Here is a 21,248-nt window from a genome sequence, read left to right on the forward strand (position 1 = left end):
TTTTTGTACTTTCATTTATTTTGGAATTTGTTATCTCTCCCTTTTGTACAAGATTTTATCATTAATAGCCAAAATTTATGATTTATCCCATCATTTTTACATCATTTTTATATGTCAGTTTTCATAAAAACTTTCTAATGTAGCAGAAAACATATACGAATATACCGAAGTACCCTCAATGTTATAAACCAAAACCCTAATGTCAATTTACCTTTTAGATGAGATATTCTCTTAATTTTGGTTAACCTTAAACCAAGAACGGAAGCCAACAAACAGGAAAACCGATTTGTTTCAGTTGAGAACTTGCGACATTTGCAGTGAACAGCATAAGTAAACAATCATGACAATCTATTTGTTGCAAGAACAAAGATTTGTTTAATTTTTAGATGGGATATTGTCAATTTTCATTAACCTTGGATTAGTTTTTCAGTGAAGGTATATGGAATTGTTTATGTGTCCCACCATTACCATTGATATTGTTGTGTTTCAAAAAAAAAATGATTTTGTTGGAGAGTTTAATTAAGCGCATAACTTTAAAGACCAACAAAAATTGTGTAATTAAATCGAAAGACATCAAGTTTCTATTGATTGTAAATTTGATGAAGTTCTGGTTTCATTCGTCTGGTTTTTTTGTTCCCCTGTTTTCGTCCTACTTTTTAGGATGACAGATCCTAATATTCCAATTTCATTATCCCCAAACAATTAGATTTATGTTATTACGAACTATAATGGTGATGCACCATTTTATAGATCTCTATTCAGAACATCAATTTACAGATCACCAAGTTCGGGCATCAACCCACAAGATAATGTAATTAAACTTATGTTTTGAGGGTACTTGAGACTATTCAAAGTGACATTTTTGAAATGATGGGCTAAGTTTTGGCTATTAATGATTAACTCCTTTTTACACCTATTTATCTGGTTTATTTTGCCTATTTATTTATTTTCTTCTATCTATATATGCGGTCAAAGAGAGATTATCTTTATAAATCACATTTGTAAATTATATAATGTGATTGTTCACCATTTGTCTTCTTTATTAAATCACGAAGTCTTACTTTATTGTCATATTATGTGGTTTACAAAATGTGATTTAAAAAATAAGGTCTACCTAGCATTTTTTGTACATATATAGAGACTAATGCTACACTTATCACAATTTTCATACTGTATTTGTATAACCTCTCTGATAGAGGTAGACACACAAACATATGTGGGTCTCATATGTATTAGAGAGGTGATACAAATGTGGTAAGAGTAACATTTCTTGATAAACTTATAGTCACAACATGATCCATCACCAACATCACTGATATTATTCCAACCTAACAACATATTACTAGTAGTTGAGTTTTATCACAAAAAGCCAAGTGATATTAAAGGTGGAAACACTTATATATTAATTGTATATTATATTTTCAAATATGATCGATGTGGAATCCTATTCTACAACAAGCTCCCTCACAAGTGACCTCTCATAGGGTCACTCGGGAAACCAATCCTTACATCAGGAACCAGTCAAGTCATTATACTAGTGCTAATGCACGATTTTTTGAGAACTCATTCGGTATTCAGTAGTCTGTCACTAGAACCAACACACGACTTTTAGAAAACCTAGTTATTCAACAGTCAGTCATTAGAGCCAACACATGACTTTTTGAAGGCCAATTATCAGTCGGTATTATGAAGCAAGTTCAAACCCAGTAACTCGGGCCCAAAACGTATCAATAGAATAACCTATTTTGATCATGTTGCAGAACCGGTCGCTAGTAGGGCACGACCGGTCGCCCGACCTTACTGCTTTTACTATAGACAACTGGTAGCTCAAATTTGTTGAAGTTTCAACTCATCCCCACAATCATCTCTTCTAATACCTGCAAATGACCAATTTCCTAAGAATATTCAGGCAGGATGTCCTACTACTTTAGCAAGTCTTGCTCACTCTTTGGCTTGTGAACTTCTTCGAAGGTCTTTTACAAACGCACATATTTTTAACATGCTTTCCCACACCTGGTCCATGAAGAAAACATTCTCATTGTACGGGGTGAATGTGCAACCACATCGTGATTGTTTGGGAGGGGTCTCTATAAGGTTAGAGTGATTTGGTCGAGAAGAATATGAGTGCACTCTCAATAAAAGTACCAATTGTTGAAACCAAATTTGCGCACCATCGTAGATGGTGAAGGCACAAATCCAAATAACCTATAAAAAAACAAACAACCATGAGCAAGCCTAGGACCAGGGTATGTGCTGGCCAAAGGCTCTCCGACAATCAAGTTAGTAAGCAAGTATAAGACTCCAACAATGGGCCAGAGAATCAGAGTGTGATGATTGCGTTACCAGAGACAAACTTTAGAATGGTGTATTTATACCAGTCGAGAGATAGACCATTTTAGGATAGAAAATCCTTATTCTAAGTCTGAATAATCTTAGAGGATATATAGAAGTAGATATTGCATCCTCTTTATAAGTTTGATTATTTGCAACGCACGCCAATTCATAGATTGTAAAAACTCCAAAACTTATAAAGAATATGGCTGATTCTATACTTGATCAGATCCCAGGTATTGCGGAATAAGCATGGTCATTCTCAGCGAAGTCGCTTGGACTTTGCCCATTGCGCCGGAACAGGATAATGGTGGGACCACTGCTCCGTTATCCAACTCCGCTTGGAGTTGTTGAGTCTATGACCAAACTTCTAAGGTAGCTGCATTCAATATGCCTTACTCTAACCCTGGAAAATCATGGTCCCACTACATTTCCTAAAGTTTTGACTTAAATTTCCAAGTTTTTGAACAAAATTCCATTATTTCCATCGAATGCAAGTGATACATATATTGATATATCCATCTATATTTTTACAAATTTGCATATCAATAGCCGTCAATACTAATATTTTAAACACTAATCAAGGTATATTTAAAAAAAATGATGTATTTTCACTTATTATTACGGGATATTTCTCTTCACTTTTAATTGAGATGTCTTAGATTTGAATATGAAAAATGGCAAAGTTTAATACCAATATTTCGCCACCTCATTTTTCATATTATAAATATATGGTTGTAAAAGAAAAAAAATATGTATTCCTGATTTGAAAAATCTTTCAAGTTACATTCTAAAGACCATTTTGTTTGGCCTCTACTTACAAAGCCTATAACATTATTCAAACTAGTAAAGTAGTAATTATTTTCACACTCGTTGCATGTACGTGTAAGATAAAGGGCAAAGCTGACCCTGAGGATGTGCAAAACGTGCCACCACATAAGGCCCCCAATTCCGAAGGGCCCCCAAATTTTTATTACATGTACACATATGTATGTGATATATATTTAAATGTGTATGATAATATTAATTATGGTTTCAACGCTAGTGGTATACGACTTCTAACTTTTGGTTAGGGATGACAACAGTTCGGTTTGGGGACGGAAATGCTATATTCATCCCCATAACCACGAAAATTAACCATATCCATAACCGTAAATTAACCATCGGGTATTATCCATAACCATACCCACCGGGTAACGGATTCCCCATTGGTTAACGGGTATATCCATCTTCGTCAATACAAAAAAGATTTTCATTCAGTTGAGACATTATAAGTTAGTAGATATTAATTTCGTCATTAAACATTTGATGTATAAAATGATCCAATAAATGGATCTTGTTGAGTATAAAAATTAAAACACTAATGATGTTGGCTTATCTTTGATATCTCTCATAAGCACCATTGAGTTCCCATTGATTTTGATTCAAAACTTTACTTTCCTACAAAATGCAACTTTTGTATTCTCAAGGTAATGATTCAGTGAATAATAGATATATAAATATATCTATATCTATATATATTGATGTATAAAATGATCCAATGAATGGATACTATTGAGTATAAAAATTAAAACACTAATGATGTTGGCTTATCTTTGATATCTCCCATAAGCACCATTTAGTTCGCATTGATTTTGATTCAAAACTTTATTTTCCTACAAAATGCAACTTTTGTATTCTCAAGGTAATGATTCAGTGAATAATAGATATACATATATATATATATATATATATATATATATATATATATATATTATACTATAATATTATATATAAATTATATTATTTACTAATCGGGTCGGATTCGGTTATGGATACGGTTTGGGGACCTCTATAACCATATCCAAAACCATAACCGAATAATATAAACGGTTTTTCCCCATATCCAGAATATACCCAAACTTCTATACCCAAATCCGTTCCATTCGAACGGTTATCCACGGTTATCGGGTTTAATGGTTAGAATTGGCATCCCCATTTTTGGTGCCCAATCAAGTAAACTCATTTTTGGTGAGCCAACTTGCAATATTTCAATTTTATAGATAACAAAATTGAAAAATAATAAACAATAAAGAATATACAACATTAAAAGAAGGGTGAAGTGCCGATTTAGTCCATAAACTATCATCTTAGTGAAAATTAGGTCCCTAAATTATTTTTTCGGTAAAATAAGTCTCAAAATTCATTAAAATTTGATAATGTCATCCCTACTATTACATTTAAAGTTGTTTATCCATTTTTTGTCAACTTAAGTCACTTGACACAATTTAGAGTGTAATACTGTCATTTTCTCGTCTATAAGCCCTTAACATTTCATATAGGTTGCGAATCTAACGTCTAATTTACCCTCCAAAGTTAATTCCATACACTATTTATTTATGAAAAATTACCAATCTATCCTCCAATGTGTATCATATGCAAGTAATGTGACTTAAATTAATGGAAGATTGAATATAGTAGCTTCGAATCTAATATTAGGGATGTAATTGGCATATTTTTATAATTCAAAGAATGATTTTTTTTTAAGAAAAAAAATAGTCTAAGGACTTAATTTTCACTTAATTGATAATTCAAAAACTAAATTGATTATTCACTCTTAGAAGAATGAAGGGCCTCCATCTAAGTTTTGAACAGAGCCCCTAAATACTCAAAGTGGGCCCTAATAAAGGAGTTCAAATTTTGTTTATAGGACAACATTCTAAGGTGCTCCAGTTCACGGATACTGGAATTCACACTTGTTTGGAATAACGCAGACACTCATCTCTGATCAGCTATAGCCTATATATAACACAAACATGCAAGAATTCGTAGTTTTAAGGTTCTTTTTGTCAATTTCCAACACCACCATCTAATCCGCTCAAGTTACACTCTTATGGCACGTTTACGTACCCGTAATCGGAATCAATTTATGGAATTGGATTCCGATTACGGGATACACCTTTGTTTACGTAATCTTGAGGAATCAAAATACATGTGGGGTCCACACGCATTAAAGAATCCAACTCCTAATTTTGGAGGAATTGGACTCCTTACATAAGGGAGGTATTTCAATTCCTTGTGACTTGAGGAATTCGGAATGGAGTTTATTTACCAATTATGCCCTCACTTGTTTCTTATTATCCCAACATTGCCCTTCATTTGACACTCATTATGCCATCTTTTAATAAATAAATAAAACCTTTTATATATTTTTATATAGATGAATTTTATTATATAAATTTAATTCAATTAATTAGTATGAAAATAATTTATTTATGTAAGGGCAATTTAGTAATCAACCTAGTTTTCATTCCGATTGAAGTGAATTAGTAAACAACTTATATAGATTCAACATCATTCATGCCATCTTTTAATAAATAAATAAAACTTATTCATATATTTTTATATAGATGAATTTTATTATATAAATTTAATTAATTAGTAAGGAAATAATTTATTTATGCAAGGGCAATATAGTAATCAACTGAGTTTTCATTCCGATTGAAGTGAATTAGTAAACAACTTATATAGACTCAACATCATTTCTACTCCAATTTCAGACAGTTTTAGTAAACAACTTATATAGACTCAACATCATTTCTACTTCGATTCCAGACAGTTTTAGTAAACAACTTCAACATGAATCTAATTCTGATTTCACCTCATTTCAATTCCTCCTCAATCCAATTCCTCATCAATTCAATTCCTCTCAATTTGATTACGAATTAGTAAACGCACCCTTACTTATTACTAGTGATTAATAATAGGGTAAATTACACTTTACTCTTTCAAGTTTCAGTGTAATTGCAACTTCATACAATATCTTTAAAACATTTCAATTTCATACACAAACTTGTATTTTGTTGCAATTTCATACATTTATTAGTCAAATCATTAATTTGATCACTAAATGATGATGTGGCAAAAGCATGGCCCACATATTTTCATAATGTGGCATATAAAAAATAATTAATTATAAAAAAAAAAAACTTAAATACAAAATTAAATTAAAACAAAATAAAAGGGGCCCACCCCCTCTTCTCCCACACGGCCACAGAGCTTCCATCTCCTCCAATATCCATAACCACCAGTGCACCCACCCTCCCAATCCCTAAACCCTCATTATCTAGTTCTCCCAATTCTTCTGATTCTTCTTCTTCCCCAAATCTTCGTAAAAAATCTCTCTATTTTCGCTCTCATTCCGAAAAAAACCCCCAGAAATTTCATGGATTTCGAAATTTTATTTCCCAAAATTCCAAACCATCATCTTCTCCACGTCAACCTACTTGCAAATCTGAAAAAAAAACCCTCCCAAGTTTCCTCCTATCTTGCGCCGCACTTACTTGAACCAGCACGATACCCACGCCGATCTGAATGTCTGCACCGAACACATAATTAAGCACAGACTCCCGATGGCCACAACTTCTTTTAGATCCGAGCTTCCAATGCCATCTCTTCCTGAATCGGGCATCGCGGCGGGACATCTAATCCACACCCACCCCTTACACCTGATGTAAACCTTCCCCTTCCCTCTGTTCCCTCTGATCTCGACGAGCTCTGCTGTTAAATGGTTAAGCAACTGATTGCGCCATAGTGACATCGCCGGAGTCGACAGTGGCGAGGTTTCTGAGGACGAGGAGGGCAGCTTGCAAGGCTTTAATCGGACCGCGGTGGTGCTAAGGGGGTTAGAATGGAGGAGAATGCGAATTACTTGCCGTTGAAGATTAAGGGTAACAATGGTGTGACGTCGCCAAAGCTGGTGAGGGGGGCCGAAGACATCTGTGGACACGATCCACTCGCCGTTAGGTGAAAACCTGGTGACAATGACGGGTTAGGCGTGCTCGGCGTAAACGACGACAGATGATAAATTTATATTTGGGTGGGGTCTAATTTATATTCGGCGTAAACGACGACGTCGAAGGCGTGCTCGGTGTTGGAAGAACGATGACAGGACAACAGGAACAAAGAAGAACGATGACAGGACAACAGGAACAAATTTGTGTGGGGTCTAATTTAATTTATATTTGTCACGTCACTATTTAACGGTAAATTTAATAGAGTAAATAACAGTTGTATGAAATTGAAATGAAATAGTAATAACTGTATGAGATTGAAATGTTTTAAAGATATTGTAAGAAATTGTAATTGATCTCAAAGCTAAGGGGGGTAAAATATAATTTACCCTTAATAATATTGTTAGGACATTTTTTGTCCATTGTTGGACTGTCGTAAAACAAGGCCTCTCACCTTTTTGAAAAAATGACATTATTTAAGTTCAAATTAATTAGTTTATATAATATATAATAAATTATTTAAATTTGCCTCGTCCGTCTAGGCTTGTATATGAACATTACTATCCCCTTCACTCTAGTATTTTTTTTCTAGTTGTAAGATGTTGTCTTTGTAATCCAACAATTCATTCATTTATTGAATGTAATAAGTAACATTTTAACAATAGAAAAGTGATTGGAATTTGACGTACTGGGTAGGGACTTCTCTTTCGAATTGAATTGGTTGAAAAATTAGATTATGTAAACTTAATAAGTGCATTTGCATCTAAAAACGCGAGACGAGTAATATTTGAGTAATGTTTGTACATCTTTCTTCTTTTGATATTAATGTTTAATGATATTTGATGTAGAAATAGACATTTCATGTATTTAGTGAATTTTTTTTATACATGTTAATGTACGAAGGGTCAGGAGTCAGAGAACTCTAGGGTCTCATTTTGAAGGCTCGCATAGGGCCCCAAATTCTCAGGGCCGGCCTTGATTAGAGTGTTAGTCTCTTAACTAAAAATTCGTGAATATTGATATATGAATTTGATGATGTGAAGTAATGGTCCTTTCAATTAATTCTGTTATAACTTTTATAAAAAAAGATTTAAGGGTGCAAAAACTGGATAAAAATTCTAATGAAGTTAACAAAAAGACCATTATTATATATTATAAAAGGTTCAGAACCAATACTTACAAATATTTAATTCAAGCAATAAAACTCCAATTGAGCTAACGCACAAGGGCTATTGCTTCAATTTTTTTGGAAAAGAAAATGCAAGGGCGCGCGCAATGCAAGGGACAAGAAAGAAGGGCGAGCAGAGAGACGATTCCGGAAAGTTTAATTTTAGCGGTGGAAAAACTGTGAAACAAGTGTATAAAAAGGGCAAGGATTGGGAACAAGGAAGATCGTAGAAGAAGAAGCAACGGTCTTCTTCGAATAAAACCATAGATCGATAGGAATTTAATTAAATATTGCGTGAGGAAAGGGTTGAAATTAATAGATCGATAGGAATAAGAAAGCTATAGATGGCTTCCGTGATGTATGCGCTGTTGCTGTGCCTCTCAGCCGGAGCACTTTCGATGGTCCAGGGTGAAGACCCTTACCTGTTCTTCACATGGAATGTCACCTACGGAACCATCTCTCCCCTCGGAGTCCCCCAGCAAGCAATTCTCATCAATGGCCAGTTCCCAGGACCCAACATCAACTCCACCAGCAACAACAACATCGTCCTCAACGTCTTCAACAACCTCGATGAGCCATTCCTTGTGACATGGAACGGCGTCCAGCAGAGGAAGAATTCGTGGCAAGATGGAACCCTCGGAACCATGTGCCCCATCGCCCCTGGTACCAACTTCACCTACCGCTTCCAAGTCAAGGATCAGATAGGGAGCTACATGTACTATCCAGTCACTGCCATGCACAGGGCAGCAGGTGGCTTCGGTGGACTCCGCATCAACAGTCGTCTGCTCATTCCCGTCCCATATGCTGATCCCGAGGATGAATACACCGTCATGATCGGCGACTGGTACACCAAAAGCCACACCGCTCTCAAGAAAATCTTGGACAGCGGCCGCACCATGGGAAGACCCACCGGCGTCCTAATCAACGGCAAGAACGCCAAGGGAGACGGCAAAGACGAGCCCCTCTTCACCATGAAGCCAGGGAAAACCTACAAGTACAGGGTCTGCAACGTGGGGCTCAAGAACTCCCTCAACTTCCGGATCCAAGGCCATCCCTTGAAGCTTGTCGAGATGGAGGGCTCCCACACTGTCCAGAACACCTACGAATCCCTTGACGTGCACGTGGGGCAATGTTTCTCGTTGCTCGTCACTGCAGACAAAGAGCCCAAGGACTACTACATGGTGGCCTCCACCCGATTCACCAAGACCGTGCTCACCGGCAAAGGCATTATCCGCTACGAAAATGGTAACGGCCCTGCATCCCCCGAGCTCCCCGAGGCTCCCGTAGGATGGGCCTGGTCTCTTAACCAGTTCCGTTCCTTCCGCTGGAACCTCACTGCCAGCGCTGCCAGGCCTAACCCTCAGGGCTCGTACCACTACGGAAAGATCAACATCACCCGCACCATCAAGATCGTCAACTCCGCCTCCAAGGTGGATGGCAAGCTCCGGTATGCCGTCAACGGAGTCTCCCACGTGGAATCCGAAACCCCACTCAAGCTGGCTGAGTACTTCGGTGTGGCCGACAAGGTTTTCAAGTACGACACAATCGAGGATGAACCCCCAGCCACCGTGGAGGACAAGATCACCTTGGCACCCAACGTTGTCAACCAGACCTTCCGTGACTTTGTAGAGATCATCTTTGAGAACCACGAGAAGAGCATTCAGTCATGGCATTTGGATGGATACTCCTTCTTTGCCGTCGCGTAAGTCCTTAGCTAGTGTCTCTCTTCTACGTAATATGTATATATGCATTTTTATACCTAGCTAATAGTACTTACTTACATATTCATATATTCAATCAATCCTACTCTTATTATGTGCAGCATTGAACCCGGGAGGTGGACCCCAGAAAAGAGAAAGAACTACAACCTTCTTGACGGAGTGAGCAGGCACACCATCCAAGTGTTCCCCAAATCCTGGGCTGCCATCATGTTGACCTTCGACAATGCCGGAATGTGGAACGTGAGGTCTGAACAACCGGAGAGGTGCTACCTCGGACAACAGTTCTACGTGAGCGTCCTGTCCCCTGCACGCTCCCTCAGGGACGAGTACAACCTCCCAGAAACCGCCCAACTCTGTGGCATTGTCAAGGATTTGCCTAAGCCTCCTCCATACAGCTCTTAAACGATCACATCGTCATCCACTAGTATATTATATATATGATTGCTAGTACTGTAACACCCAAAGGAATCGCCATCAAGCGGTGGGCTGGCTGTTTGATCATGCATGTATCAACCCTTTCCAAATTGCAATAAATTTACAGTTCTAATATTACCGTATCTCTATCTCTCCTGTTCCAGCGCACATTTACCATGTCGATGCTCGCTAGCTAGGTACAGATTATTAACAACATAAAGACTCAATACATACCTACTATAAAAATTAAATCTGAAATATAAATAAATAAATAAATATATATATATATATGGATTCCAAGAATCTATATTTCAAATTAATTAACTCTTTGGTGGATACCCTTAATCAAATTTGAATCAAATTTCGTGTTAGCTATTAATCCAAGGAATATTCATAAGCTAGCTCGACCTTATTTAAACTAAATAATATTGGATTCTAATTTCCTCAACGTTCGACTCCCAATCCTCTTGGAGATGCACCAGCCGAGACATAAGGACAGCAATCTCCTCCTGAGCACACTTGAATCTGCTTCTATTCCAATTCATGAGCTTCCCTTTACATGAGGCTTGGTGCCGCAGCCATCTCTCCACCTTATCCTACTCACTTCCTCCTCCCCTTCTACACCAACTCCGCTCAACCAACTCCCGGCAACCCTCCTCCGTAGCCCAGAAAACCTCAAAACGGAATATCTTTTTTCTTTTCTCTCGGCTGGGATCCGAGTTGACAATAATTGGACAGTGATCTAGCCCCTCACAATGCCATAGGTCACCGTGGTCAAGGGCCAGCGGGTCTGCCAACTTCCGTTCACAAGTCCACGATCGAGCCTCTCTCTTGGACAAGGCCATTGTTTCTCGTGCCTCTCCACGTGAATTTTGGGCCACAAAACCAAAGGTCGAGAAGTTCCATATTCATCATAAACTCATGAAGAAACCGAGGCTTAGTGTGGAAATCATCACAACCCCCTCGCTTCTCAAATTCCCACAAAATATCATTCTTATCCCCTCCACAAAACCAACGCCCATCAATCGGATTTAACACAGATGACAACCAACTCCATAACTCTCTTTTTTTGGCTCTGTACGGGGTGTCATATAGCCAGGACGCGTAGACCCCTTCGCGCTCTCATGCCTCCCGTATCACAGTATGAATTATGTTTTTTGTTGCAAAAAGAATTTGCACCTCGGTTGACTCGTGCCACCATAAGCTCAACCTTCCCACCTAACCAACTGGGGGGACGTTAGCCCAACTGCCTTCGAATACCATCTAATATGTGGCATTGCATTTTTTTTTCTTGATAAGAACACCACATAGGGTCTATGCTTCCTTATTAGCCCATTTAGGGCCCGAACTACCGTGTCCGACCCAAGACCACGACAATTCCAGAGTACATAGATCATGGCAATCTTACGGTTGTTTAAGGCCAGCCGCCACCACCCCAGGGTTGCTTTCCCGCTTTTCTAGCCTTGAGCTCCTTCATTTCCACCCTTGCAGCCTCATCCAAGTAGTCCCAAATGTTATCTTCCTCCGTAACATGAACATCATGTTAATCATCCTCAGCTATGATGATTTTTCTACTGCAGACCACTGTTCTCTTAAAGGCATTCCATGAAACCTGTTTTTCTTCCATCCCTCACGTGTCTCCAAGCCTCTCCCAGCTTGCGGCTTCTTTCCCAGTCTTTGTGTCCCATGTCGTCCCCCTACATTCGTAATACTCTTCTTCAGGCCCAACCCTTCAAAAAACTAACCATCTTTCAGAGACTCCAGGCCTACTGTAGTTTGACACCCTTACACTGTTTCCAATTCTCCTCCGGTACCCGAAGGCAAAGGTAGTGGGGCTATCCCTCGGCCTAGGTCAAGGTAATATGAGTGGCTGACTCAACTCCCTTCTCATTCAGCATAATGAGCCGAGCCCATCCCTGAGTCCACTCGCCCATCTTGTTTCTAATATGGGTCATGGGTCCTGATACTGGTTCACTTCCATCCAACTCTTTTAAAATTACCCCACTTTTCCTGGATCTATAATTGGGCCCCAGTTGTAAGAACTGCCTTTCCATGTGTCTTTCCCCTGCCACCAGAAATTGCTGAGCTTCCCTTAGGATGGTACCACCAAAAGTAACCTTTATGACTCTCTCTTGTTATGAAGAGCCAGAGCCGCCAGCAGGGGGTGTTCAACCACTGGGATTCTTGGATTATGTGCCCCCTACCTCCATCATGCTTTATGTCAGAGATCTCCACCTTAGACGCACCACTCCCACGCGCCCCATCTTCCTCACCTTCCTAGAGTCCTCGCAACATCTACTTATACCTCTGTTGTACCTCGTCGCATGTCTACGAGCACCCGATAAAGTTAGGCTTCCTCAACGAGCATCTTTAACTTCCATTGGCTCCTAGTTGTGGTCCATTCTCCATACCCCGTAGCTCCACCCCTTGTTTGTGGGTACGAGCACTTCGTATTAACATGCCATATCCTTCCACACTTATAGCAAAATTCATGTAGCCGCTCGTAACTGAAGTCAATCCATGAGTCGATATCACCTTGCTTAGGCAACTAGCATCCCATGACCAGAGGCTTCGTTGTATAGACCTTAACCTTAACCTTGAGGAAACCCCTAGCATAATCAAGATTCTCCATCTCCATGAACATACCTATTTCCATTGACAGTCTCCTAGCATTTGTCTCCAGCACATGTTAAGAGGAAGCCATCTAATTTGCATCCAAAATGGTACAAACTCCATTTTAATTTCCTTCAATGCAAGGTTATTAGGCCACCTCTTGATCGAGAAGTTTTTATTCATTACCCCTCACGGCACCAGGTCAACGATCTGGTTAGCCACATTTTCATCCTTCACGATAATGACAAAGGTAGTATCTTTAACCCAGTTAACCTTCACTTCTCCAAACTTCCTCCAAGCACTTGTAAGGATGTTTCTAACCCCCACCACTTATTGAGAGGTTGATCACTTAGGGCCACACCAACAAGCTTCACACCATGTTTCATACTTGAGATCTCCAATGAATCTTCCAAACGCACCATTAGCTCATCCACTCCCGACTGATCCATTTCCCAGTCCCAACACCTGCAAAATAAAGGGACCCGAATGCAGTTCGTCCAGCTCTGTGTTTTACTCCTGTACATACCCAGTAGATGAGAATAATCTTTATATTCACTCAGAAAACACCTACACACACAACAAGCAAACCAAAATGCCCATTGTACTCTTGCCAAATAGTACATCTGAACCCTTCTTCTTTCCTTAACATTAAATCCCTTACCCTCTGTAATAAATTATGACCCTTTGGTTGTTGTCCCTTTCCCCCTCCACACCATCCAATTGATTAATTTAAAGTACAAACCCTCATAACTCTCTATTAATACCCCAACAGTTGGTTGTTGAAAGTAATAAAGATAACTTAGCATAGGATATTTCCAAACCACAGTCAGGACCAAATCGAACTAGCACAGATACCTTGTTTCTAGAAAAGAGTACAAATACTTTAGTCGCCAGCAAGATGAAAAGAAAAATAAACCCCGATGGAGAAGCACTCACCACGGAGGAGCGGGATGAATTATTTTGGCGGCAACGTTCCCGGATCAAATGGTTAAGGGAGGGGGATTCTAATTCATTTTTCTTCCATCAAACCACTATCTAGAGACGAAGATTCAATCGAATTGAGAAACTCCAAGATGGGCAAGAGATTTGGAGGGATGATACACTGGTATTAATAGGGTGGTTTAGGACCACTTCACAGGCATCTTCACGTTGGGGGCCAAAGGGAGTGGGGTCAGGTTCTCGAGTGCATTCACCCTTCTATCTCGGAGAAGATTAACTCCCACCTCAGTCGATAGATTATTATACATGAAGTGAATGATGCTACGTATTAGATGGGTGGCTTGAAGGCACCTAACCCAGATGGATTTCAGGGGATATTTTACCATGAGTTTTGGGATATTATTGCGGGTGATGTGATGGGGATGGTGGAGGACTTCGCGGGTGGAAAACAGAATCCTCGGAAGTTAAACTCTACCCACATTGTGCTTATTCTGAAAGATGTTGCGTATTAGATAGGTGGCTTGAAGGCACCTAACCCAGATGGATTTCAGGGGATATTTTACCATGAGTTTTGGGATATTATTACGGGTGATGTGATGGGGATGGTGGAGGACTTCGCGGGTGGAAGACAGAATCCTCGGAAGTTAAACTCTACCCACATTGTGCTTATTCTAAATACCGCAAACCCGACATTGGTGGGCCAATTTAGACCTATTAGCCTATGCAACTACTCCTATAAAATTTTCTCTAAGCTATTAACTAATAGACTAAAGTTGTGGCTGTCTACAATCATTTCCCCGACCCAGAACGCTTTTGTTGAGGGGCGCCAGATCCAAGATAACATTCTAGTGGCCCATGAAGTGTTCCATTTCCTTAAGCTTTGGAAGGTAAAAACAAAATTTGAGCTTGCTATGAAATTGACATGAACAAAGCGTATGATAGGGGTGAATGGGACTTCTTGCAAACGGTGATGGTTCGAATGAGTTTTAATAGTTGGTGGATTAATATGGTTATGGGTTGTGTTTCCACGGTGGAGTTTTCAGTCCTAATGAATGGCCAACCTGGGAAACGTTTCAAGCTCTCCCGTAAACTCCGACAGGGAGACCCTCTTTCTCCTTACCTTTTCCTTATCGTCACGGACGTCTTGTCGAGATTAATTCATGATATAGTGCAAAATAGGTTCCTTGAAGGCATACGGCTGAGCATGCATGGGCCTACTCTTTCTCATCTTTTGTTTGCAAATGCCACGCTTATTTTCCTCTGGGCCTTTCCAATTAATTGCCCAAACATTATTCAAATTCTAAATGCCTATTACACGGCCTTTGGTCAGGAGGTAAGCATGCAAAAATCTTCAATTTTCTTCAGGGAAATGAGTTGGCTAGGATCCTGGGCATGCCTCAGGTTATGGACCCAGGGAATTGCTTAGGCCTTCCAACAATGTGGGGAAGGTCGAAAAGAGAGGCTTTGGCCTTTGTAAAAGATAGGGTTATGGCAAAGATTCAAGGTTGGAAGCAAAGGTTCATATCCCAAATTGGTAGAGAGATGTTCATAAAAGCTGTCATGCAGGCAATCCCCACTTATCCGATGAATATTTTCTGCTTCCTCAACAGCATTTGCAATGACATTGATGCTGCTGTTGCCAATTTCTGGTGGGGACAAAAAGTAGGGGAGCGGAAAATTCATTAGGCGAGTAGGGAAACACTTAGGTTGCTGAAGCAAGATATGAGCATGACCTTCCGTAACCTAAAGGAGTTTAACCTTGCACTTCTAGCTAAGCAATGTTGGCGTCTCATTCTTCATTCGTAGATTTTGAGTGGTGAACAAATGAGGATTTGGTCTGATCGATGGACCCCGTCTGTGACTATAGGGCACCCATCCCCTGCCTCGGGGGTCACAGTGCATCCTGATCAATGTGTCTCGACCTTATTTTGCCAGTCTTCAAGTGTTGGAATCATGAAGCTATCGTCCAAAATGTGGTGACGGATGATCATTAGGCTATCTTTAACACTCTCATTAGCGGGGCCAAGCGAGTGGACCGGCTGGTCTGGCCTGTTAACAGAGAGGGAAGGTATACCGTGAAGTCGGGTTACCATTGGATCCATGTGGCGAACTGGATGGCCCAAAGTTATCGCCTATCTTCGTCGATGTCCATTGACTCAAGGGTGTGGAAATGCATCTGGAATGTTATGGCTCCTCCTAATGTTAAAAACTTCATGTGGCGGGCTTTGATAGGGGCGACAGCTGCAAATCAAAATTTATTTCGCCGACGGTGTGCGCATTCTCTTATCTATCCCTTATGTGGTGATCAGGAGAAGTCGATTGAGCATGTTTTGATTCTTTGCCCTTAGGTGGATCGGGTGTGGTTTGGTGGAGCGTTGGGGCTTAGGGTGGAGAAAAGTGAGGTGACTACCCTACATGCTTGGCTGGATTCTGTTTGGTGCAGTTTGCTTAGAGGCGTGGTGGAGCGGAGGAAAACAATGTCGTATATTGCATTCTCGTGTTAGTCTATATAGAAAGCTAGGTGCGATGGAGTCTTTAACTCGAGAATCTCATCCTTAACCCATACTGTATGGGCCATTAAGAATGCTAGCTCTGCTTTATTGGAGGCTCATTCAAGGGAGCGGGCTCTGCAGGTTTCAGATGGGACTGATGTTCGAGTTTAGACCCCTCCCCCACCTAGGGTCATCAAGGTAAATGTGGACACTAGTTGGAAGAGGGTTGATGAGGGCTTTTATAGTGGGATTGTTATGAGGGATTATGGGTTTCGCTGCTTGACAATGAGGAGAAAAAGAATTTGTGCCTCTTCTGCCCTTATGGCGGAGGCTCGGGGAGTCTTTGAGGGATGCGTAATGGCTTAGCAGCGGGGTTACTCTCGTATTGTGGTTGAACCAAATTCTAAGACGATTATTACGTGGTTGAATGGTTGTATCAATGAAGGTTCGTGGCATGTTTTTCCGATTTTGTGCGAGATCAGTATGGAGGGGAAGGCGTTCTATTCGTGCGCCTGGTCTTGGATGCCTCGGGTAGCCAATGAAGCGGCGGATTTTGTTGTGTCGCATGTTGGTGCGGAGATGTGCAACTTTGTCTGGGTTAGAAGACCTCCATCTTCGTTTATACATATTCTTAATAAAAATGGGCTCCTTACCCTCCGTTTTAGTTTTTGTTTGGTTATGATTAAAGGTGACATGGTGATGTTATGTGTCTTGTTTTCTGTCCCTTGTTTCTACTTCTTGTTTACTATTGTTCGCCACCATGGCTTTCTGTTACCCTTTGGTTGCTGCCTTGGTTAATGATATTTTCCAATTCAACAAAAAAATATATATGTTGGACAATAATGTTTGCGTCCATGATCCATGATAAGAATCGTAATTGTAACCAACATAAAAAAATTAAAAAAAAAAAACTTTTCACCCAAAATGGTCTTTAAGATTGACATAACTCCTCACTTTGGTCCTTGAGATTTGAAATCGATAAAAGTAGTCTCTGAGTTTGTCCATCATCAATCATTATGGTCATTCCATGAAAAATATCCCTTAAAGAAGGATAAAATGACAAAAATACCATCAATTTTTGTTAAATAATTTTGACTCATTGTATATCAAGTAAAGGGTATGTTTGTCATTTTGGTCCTTATTTAACAAACTCCACTTGTGTAAGTTTATCTTATATTGTCGGTCCCAAGTCCAGATAAAGGAGGAGGGGGAGGGTGTCAGGTAGTCGGCAGCTGGCACTCTTATCTTACCTCGAATCCTTATGATAATGAATCATAAACAAAATTGCTCTAAAGCTAGATCGTCACCCGTAACTGGCGCACTATGTGGCCTGAGCACAGTGATAAGTGAGCAAGGGTCGCTACATCTCCATCAGCGCCCAAATGCAGTATTAAATGAGCAAGGGGGCCATAGAAACTTCTTTTTTTAACAACTCCACTCAAAGTTGTTTGGAAGCATCTGCTACCATCAACTTTACACAAGGTACACAAAAGAAGTACTTTGACATTATTAGACGGGGGAGGGTGAAGAAGCTAAGACATGAGGGTAGAGGTCAAAATAGTAAAATGCATTTAGGAACGTGGAATATAGGAACCTTAACGGAAAAATCTATGGAAGTAGTGGAAGTTATGGTAAAAAGAAGGATAAGTATTATGTGCCTCCAAGAAACTAAGTAGGTTGGTCTTAAGGCAAAGGATCTCGAAAACTCAGGTTTTAAAGTTTGGTATTCGGGCACAAATAGAATGAGAAATAGTGTTGGCATCATCGTGGATAAGACCCTGACACAAGATGTTGTAGATGTCAAGAGGTTAGGAGATAGAATTATGGCAATTAAGATTGTAATAGGACAAAAACTCATCAATGTGATTAGTGCATACGCACCTCAAGTAGGGTTGGATACAAATTTGAAGAAGAAATTTTGGGAAGACCTTGGAGACTTGGTGCAAGGAATCGCTCAGATGGAGAAGGCATTTATAGAATGAGATTTAAATGGACGTGTGGGCAAGGAGACATGCAACTATGAAGGTTTTCATGGTGGCCATGGTTTTGGGGAGGGAAACGAGGATGGAGAAGCCATATTGAATTTTGCAATGGCATACGATCTCTTCTTAGCCAACACCTTTTTTTTAAGAAGAGAGAAAAACATGTGATCACCTACAAGAGTGGGTCTTCAAAAACACAAATAGATTTTCTTCTAATAAGAAAAAGGAATCGTATAACTTGTAAGGATTGCAAAGTTATGCCGGACGAGAGCTTGGCTAATCAATATCGCTTTTGGTGATGGATGTACATATTAAAAGAGAGAAAAAAAAAGAACAAGATCTTAAAGTGCCCAAGGATTAGATGGTGGAATCTAAAGGGAGAAAACAAGTCATTTTCAAAGAGAAAGTAATCACCCAATGTGTTTGTGATAGAGAGGGGGAAGCTAGCCAAATGTGGGGTTCCATGGTTGGTAGTATACAAAAAGTAGCAAAAGGGGTTCTAGGAGAGTCCAAGGGTTTTGCTCCACACCAAAAGGAATCTTGGTGGTGGAAAGATGAGGTACAGACAAAGTTAAGGCTAAGAAGGAATGTTGTAAAGCCTTATACAAGGATAGAACCGACGAACACAGTGAAAGCTATAGAATAGCGAATAAGAAGACAAAGAAAGCTGTGAGAGAAGCGAAGCTAGCGGCTTTTTACGATATATATAAGCAACTAGATACCAAATAAAGAGAATTGGATATCTATAAACTAGCTAAAGCAAGGGAAAAGAAGACAATGGACCTGAACCAAGTGAGGTGCATCAAGGATGAGAACGGAAAGGTTCTTGCTACATTAAACGCGGTCAAATACAAATGAAAATGTTATTTTCATAATCTTTTCAATGAAATACATGAAATGAGTACTTCTTTGAAGGAGTTGAGTAACTCAGAAGAGTGTAGAAACTATTCCTTCTATCGCCGAATTAGGAAGGAAGAAGTTGTTGTAGCTTTGAAAAAGATGCAACATAGAAAAGCAGTGGGCCCAGATGATATACAGATCAAATACAGATCGAAGTGTGGAAAATCTTGGGAGAGACGGGTATAGCATGGCTCACAAACCTTTTCAATAAGATTTTGAAAACTAAAAAGATGCCAAATGAGTGGTGAAATAGCACTTTGGTGCCTATCTACAAAAATAAGGGCAACATACAAAATTGCATGAACTATGGGGTATTAAGTTAATAAGTCATACAATGAAGCTCTGGGAGAGAGTAATTGAGCATAGACTGAGGCAAGAGACACAGGTCTCGGACAACCAATTCGGGTTCATGCTAGGGCACTCAACTATAGAGGCAATCTATCTCTTACCAGGATTGATGGAAAGATATAGAGATATGAAAAAAGATTTGCACATGGTCTTTATAGATTTGGAAAAAAGCGTATGATAGGGTCCCAAGAGACATTGGTTTGAGGATTTTAGAGAAGAAAGAAGTACGAGTAGCATATATCCAAGCTATAAAAGATATGAATGATGGAGCAAGGACTGCCAAAAAACTCATGAAGAACAAACCAAAAGCTTCCCCATAATTGTAGGGTTCATCTTTAAGTTCTTACCTTTTTGCATTGGTAATGGATGAGTTAAGATGACATATTCAAGATGATATTCCTTGGTGTATGCTTTTTGCAAATGATATAGTGTTGATAGATGAAACTCAAAAATTAGTAAATGCGAAGCTTAACCTTTAGAGAGAAGTGTTAAAATCTAAAGGTCTTCACCTAAGTCGGTCAAAGACAGAAAGTATGGAGTGCAAGTTCAGTCCGAATGGAATCTCAAATGAGTTAAGGGTGAGAATTGGATATCAAGAAGTACCAAAGAGCTACCGTTTTCGCTACTTAGGATATATCTTGCAAAAGAACAGAAAGTTGGATGGAGACCTCAATTATAGAATACAAGCTGAATGGATGAAGTGGAAGAGTGCATCGGGTGTGTTATGTGGCCGTCGTATGCCACTAAAGCTCAAACGAAAATTTTATAGGACGGTAATAAGGTCAGCAATGCTTTATAGCACAAAATGTTGGGCGGTGAAGTATCAACACGTACATAAAATGAGTGTAGTGGAGATGAGAATGCTTCATTGGATGTGTGGGCACACGAGAAATGATAAGATTAGGAATGAGGATATCCGAGGTAAAGTAGAAATAGCTGAAATTGAAGGAAATATGAGAGAAAATCGGTTACGGTGGTTTGGACATGTGAAACGAAGGCCTATTAACGCTCCGGTTAGAAGATGCAATTACGAGACAAAGGTTCAAGGCCAAAAGGGTAGAGGAAGACTTTGGAAGAGACTGTAAGAAAAGACTTGGAGTACTTGGATCTAACGAAAGACATGGCACAGACAGAACCGAGCGCAATGACGTTCTAAGATTCATACAGTCGATCCCACTTAGTGGGAAAAGGCTTTGTTGTTACTGTTGTTGGTCCTAATTTAACAGAATTTTTCGGAATGACCAAAATGATTGATGGTGGACTCATGAACCACTTTTATCGATTTCAAATCTCAATACCAAAGTGAAGAGTTATATCAACCTCATAGACCATTTTAGCTAAAAAGCAAAAAGAAAAAAAAAAGGAATTACTATGGAAAAATATACTTGTAAGGTATGTAGAATGAGATTTGTTTTCCACAACCACAAAAAAAAAGGTCTAAATCGTTGAAAGCCGTCGCAATTTCCAATACATCCGCATCTCCAACACCAAATCGTTTAACAGTGGGTTTACAGTTGGGGTGGAGTTCAAGAGCTAATAGGATCGAGGTGTTGGGTCGATACTTCCCT

General features: G+C 39.6%; 1 protein-coding gene across 1 annotated transcript; it reads left to right on the forward strand.

Annotated features, from left to right (window-relative positions):
* Positions 1-8,489: 8,489 nt before the first annotated feature.
* LOC114819401 (L-ascorbate oxidase homolog) lies at positions 8,490-10,541 on the forward strand. Its single transcript, XM_029087767.2, has 2 exons — positions 8,490-9,973; positions 10,094-10,541. The coding sequence occupies exons 1-2, from the start codon at positions 8,616-8,618 to the stop codon at positions 10,392-10,394; spliced, it is 1,659 nt and encodes a 552-aa protein (XP_028943600.1). The 5' UTR covers positions 8,490-8,615; the 3' UTR covers positions 10,395-10,541.
* Positions 10,542-21,248: the final 10,707 nt, after the last annotated feature.

The sequence above is a fragment of the Malus domestica genome, chromosome 11 (assembly GCF_042453785.1).
Source record: "Malus domestica chromosome 11, GDT2T_hap1".
Taxonomy (NCBI): Eukaryota; Viridiplantae; Streptophyta; class Magnoliopsida; order Rosales; family Rosaceae; genus Malus; species Malus domestica.

Bases quoted from the DNA above. Each gene is read 5' to 3' on its own strand.
- LOC114819401 (XM_029087767.2), top strand. From the start codon at position 8,616: ATGGCTTCCGTGATGTATGCGCTGTTGCTGTGCCTCTCAGCCGGAGCA. The intron at 9,974-10,093 runs GTAAGTCCTTAG...TATTATGTGCAG, and splicing joins TACTCCTTCTTTGCCGTCGC to CATTGAACCCGGGAGGTGGA.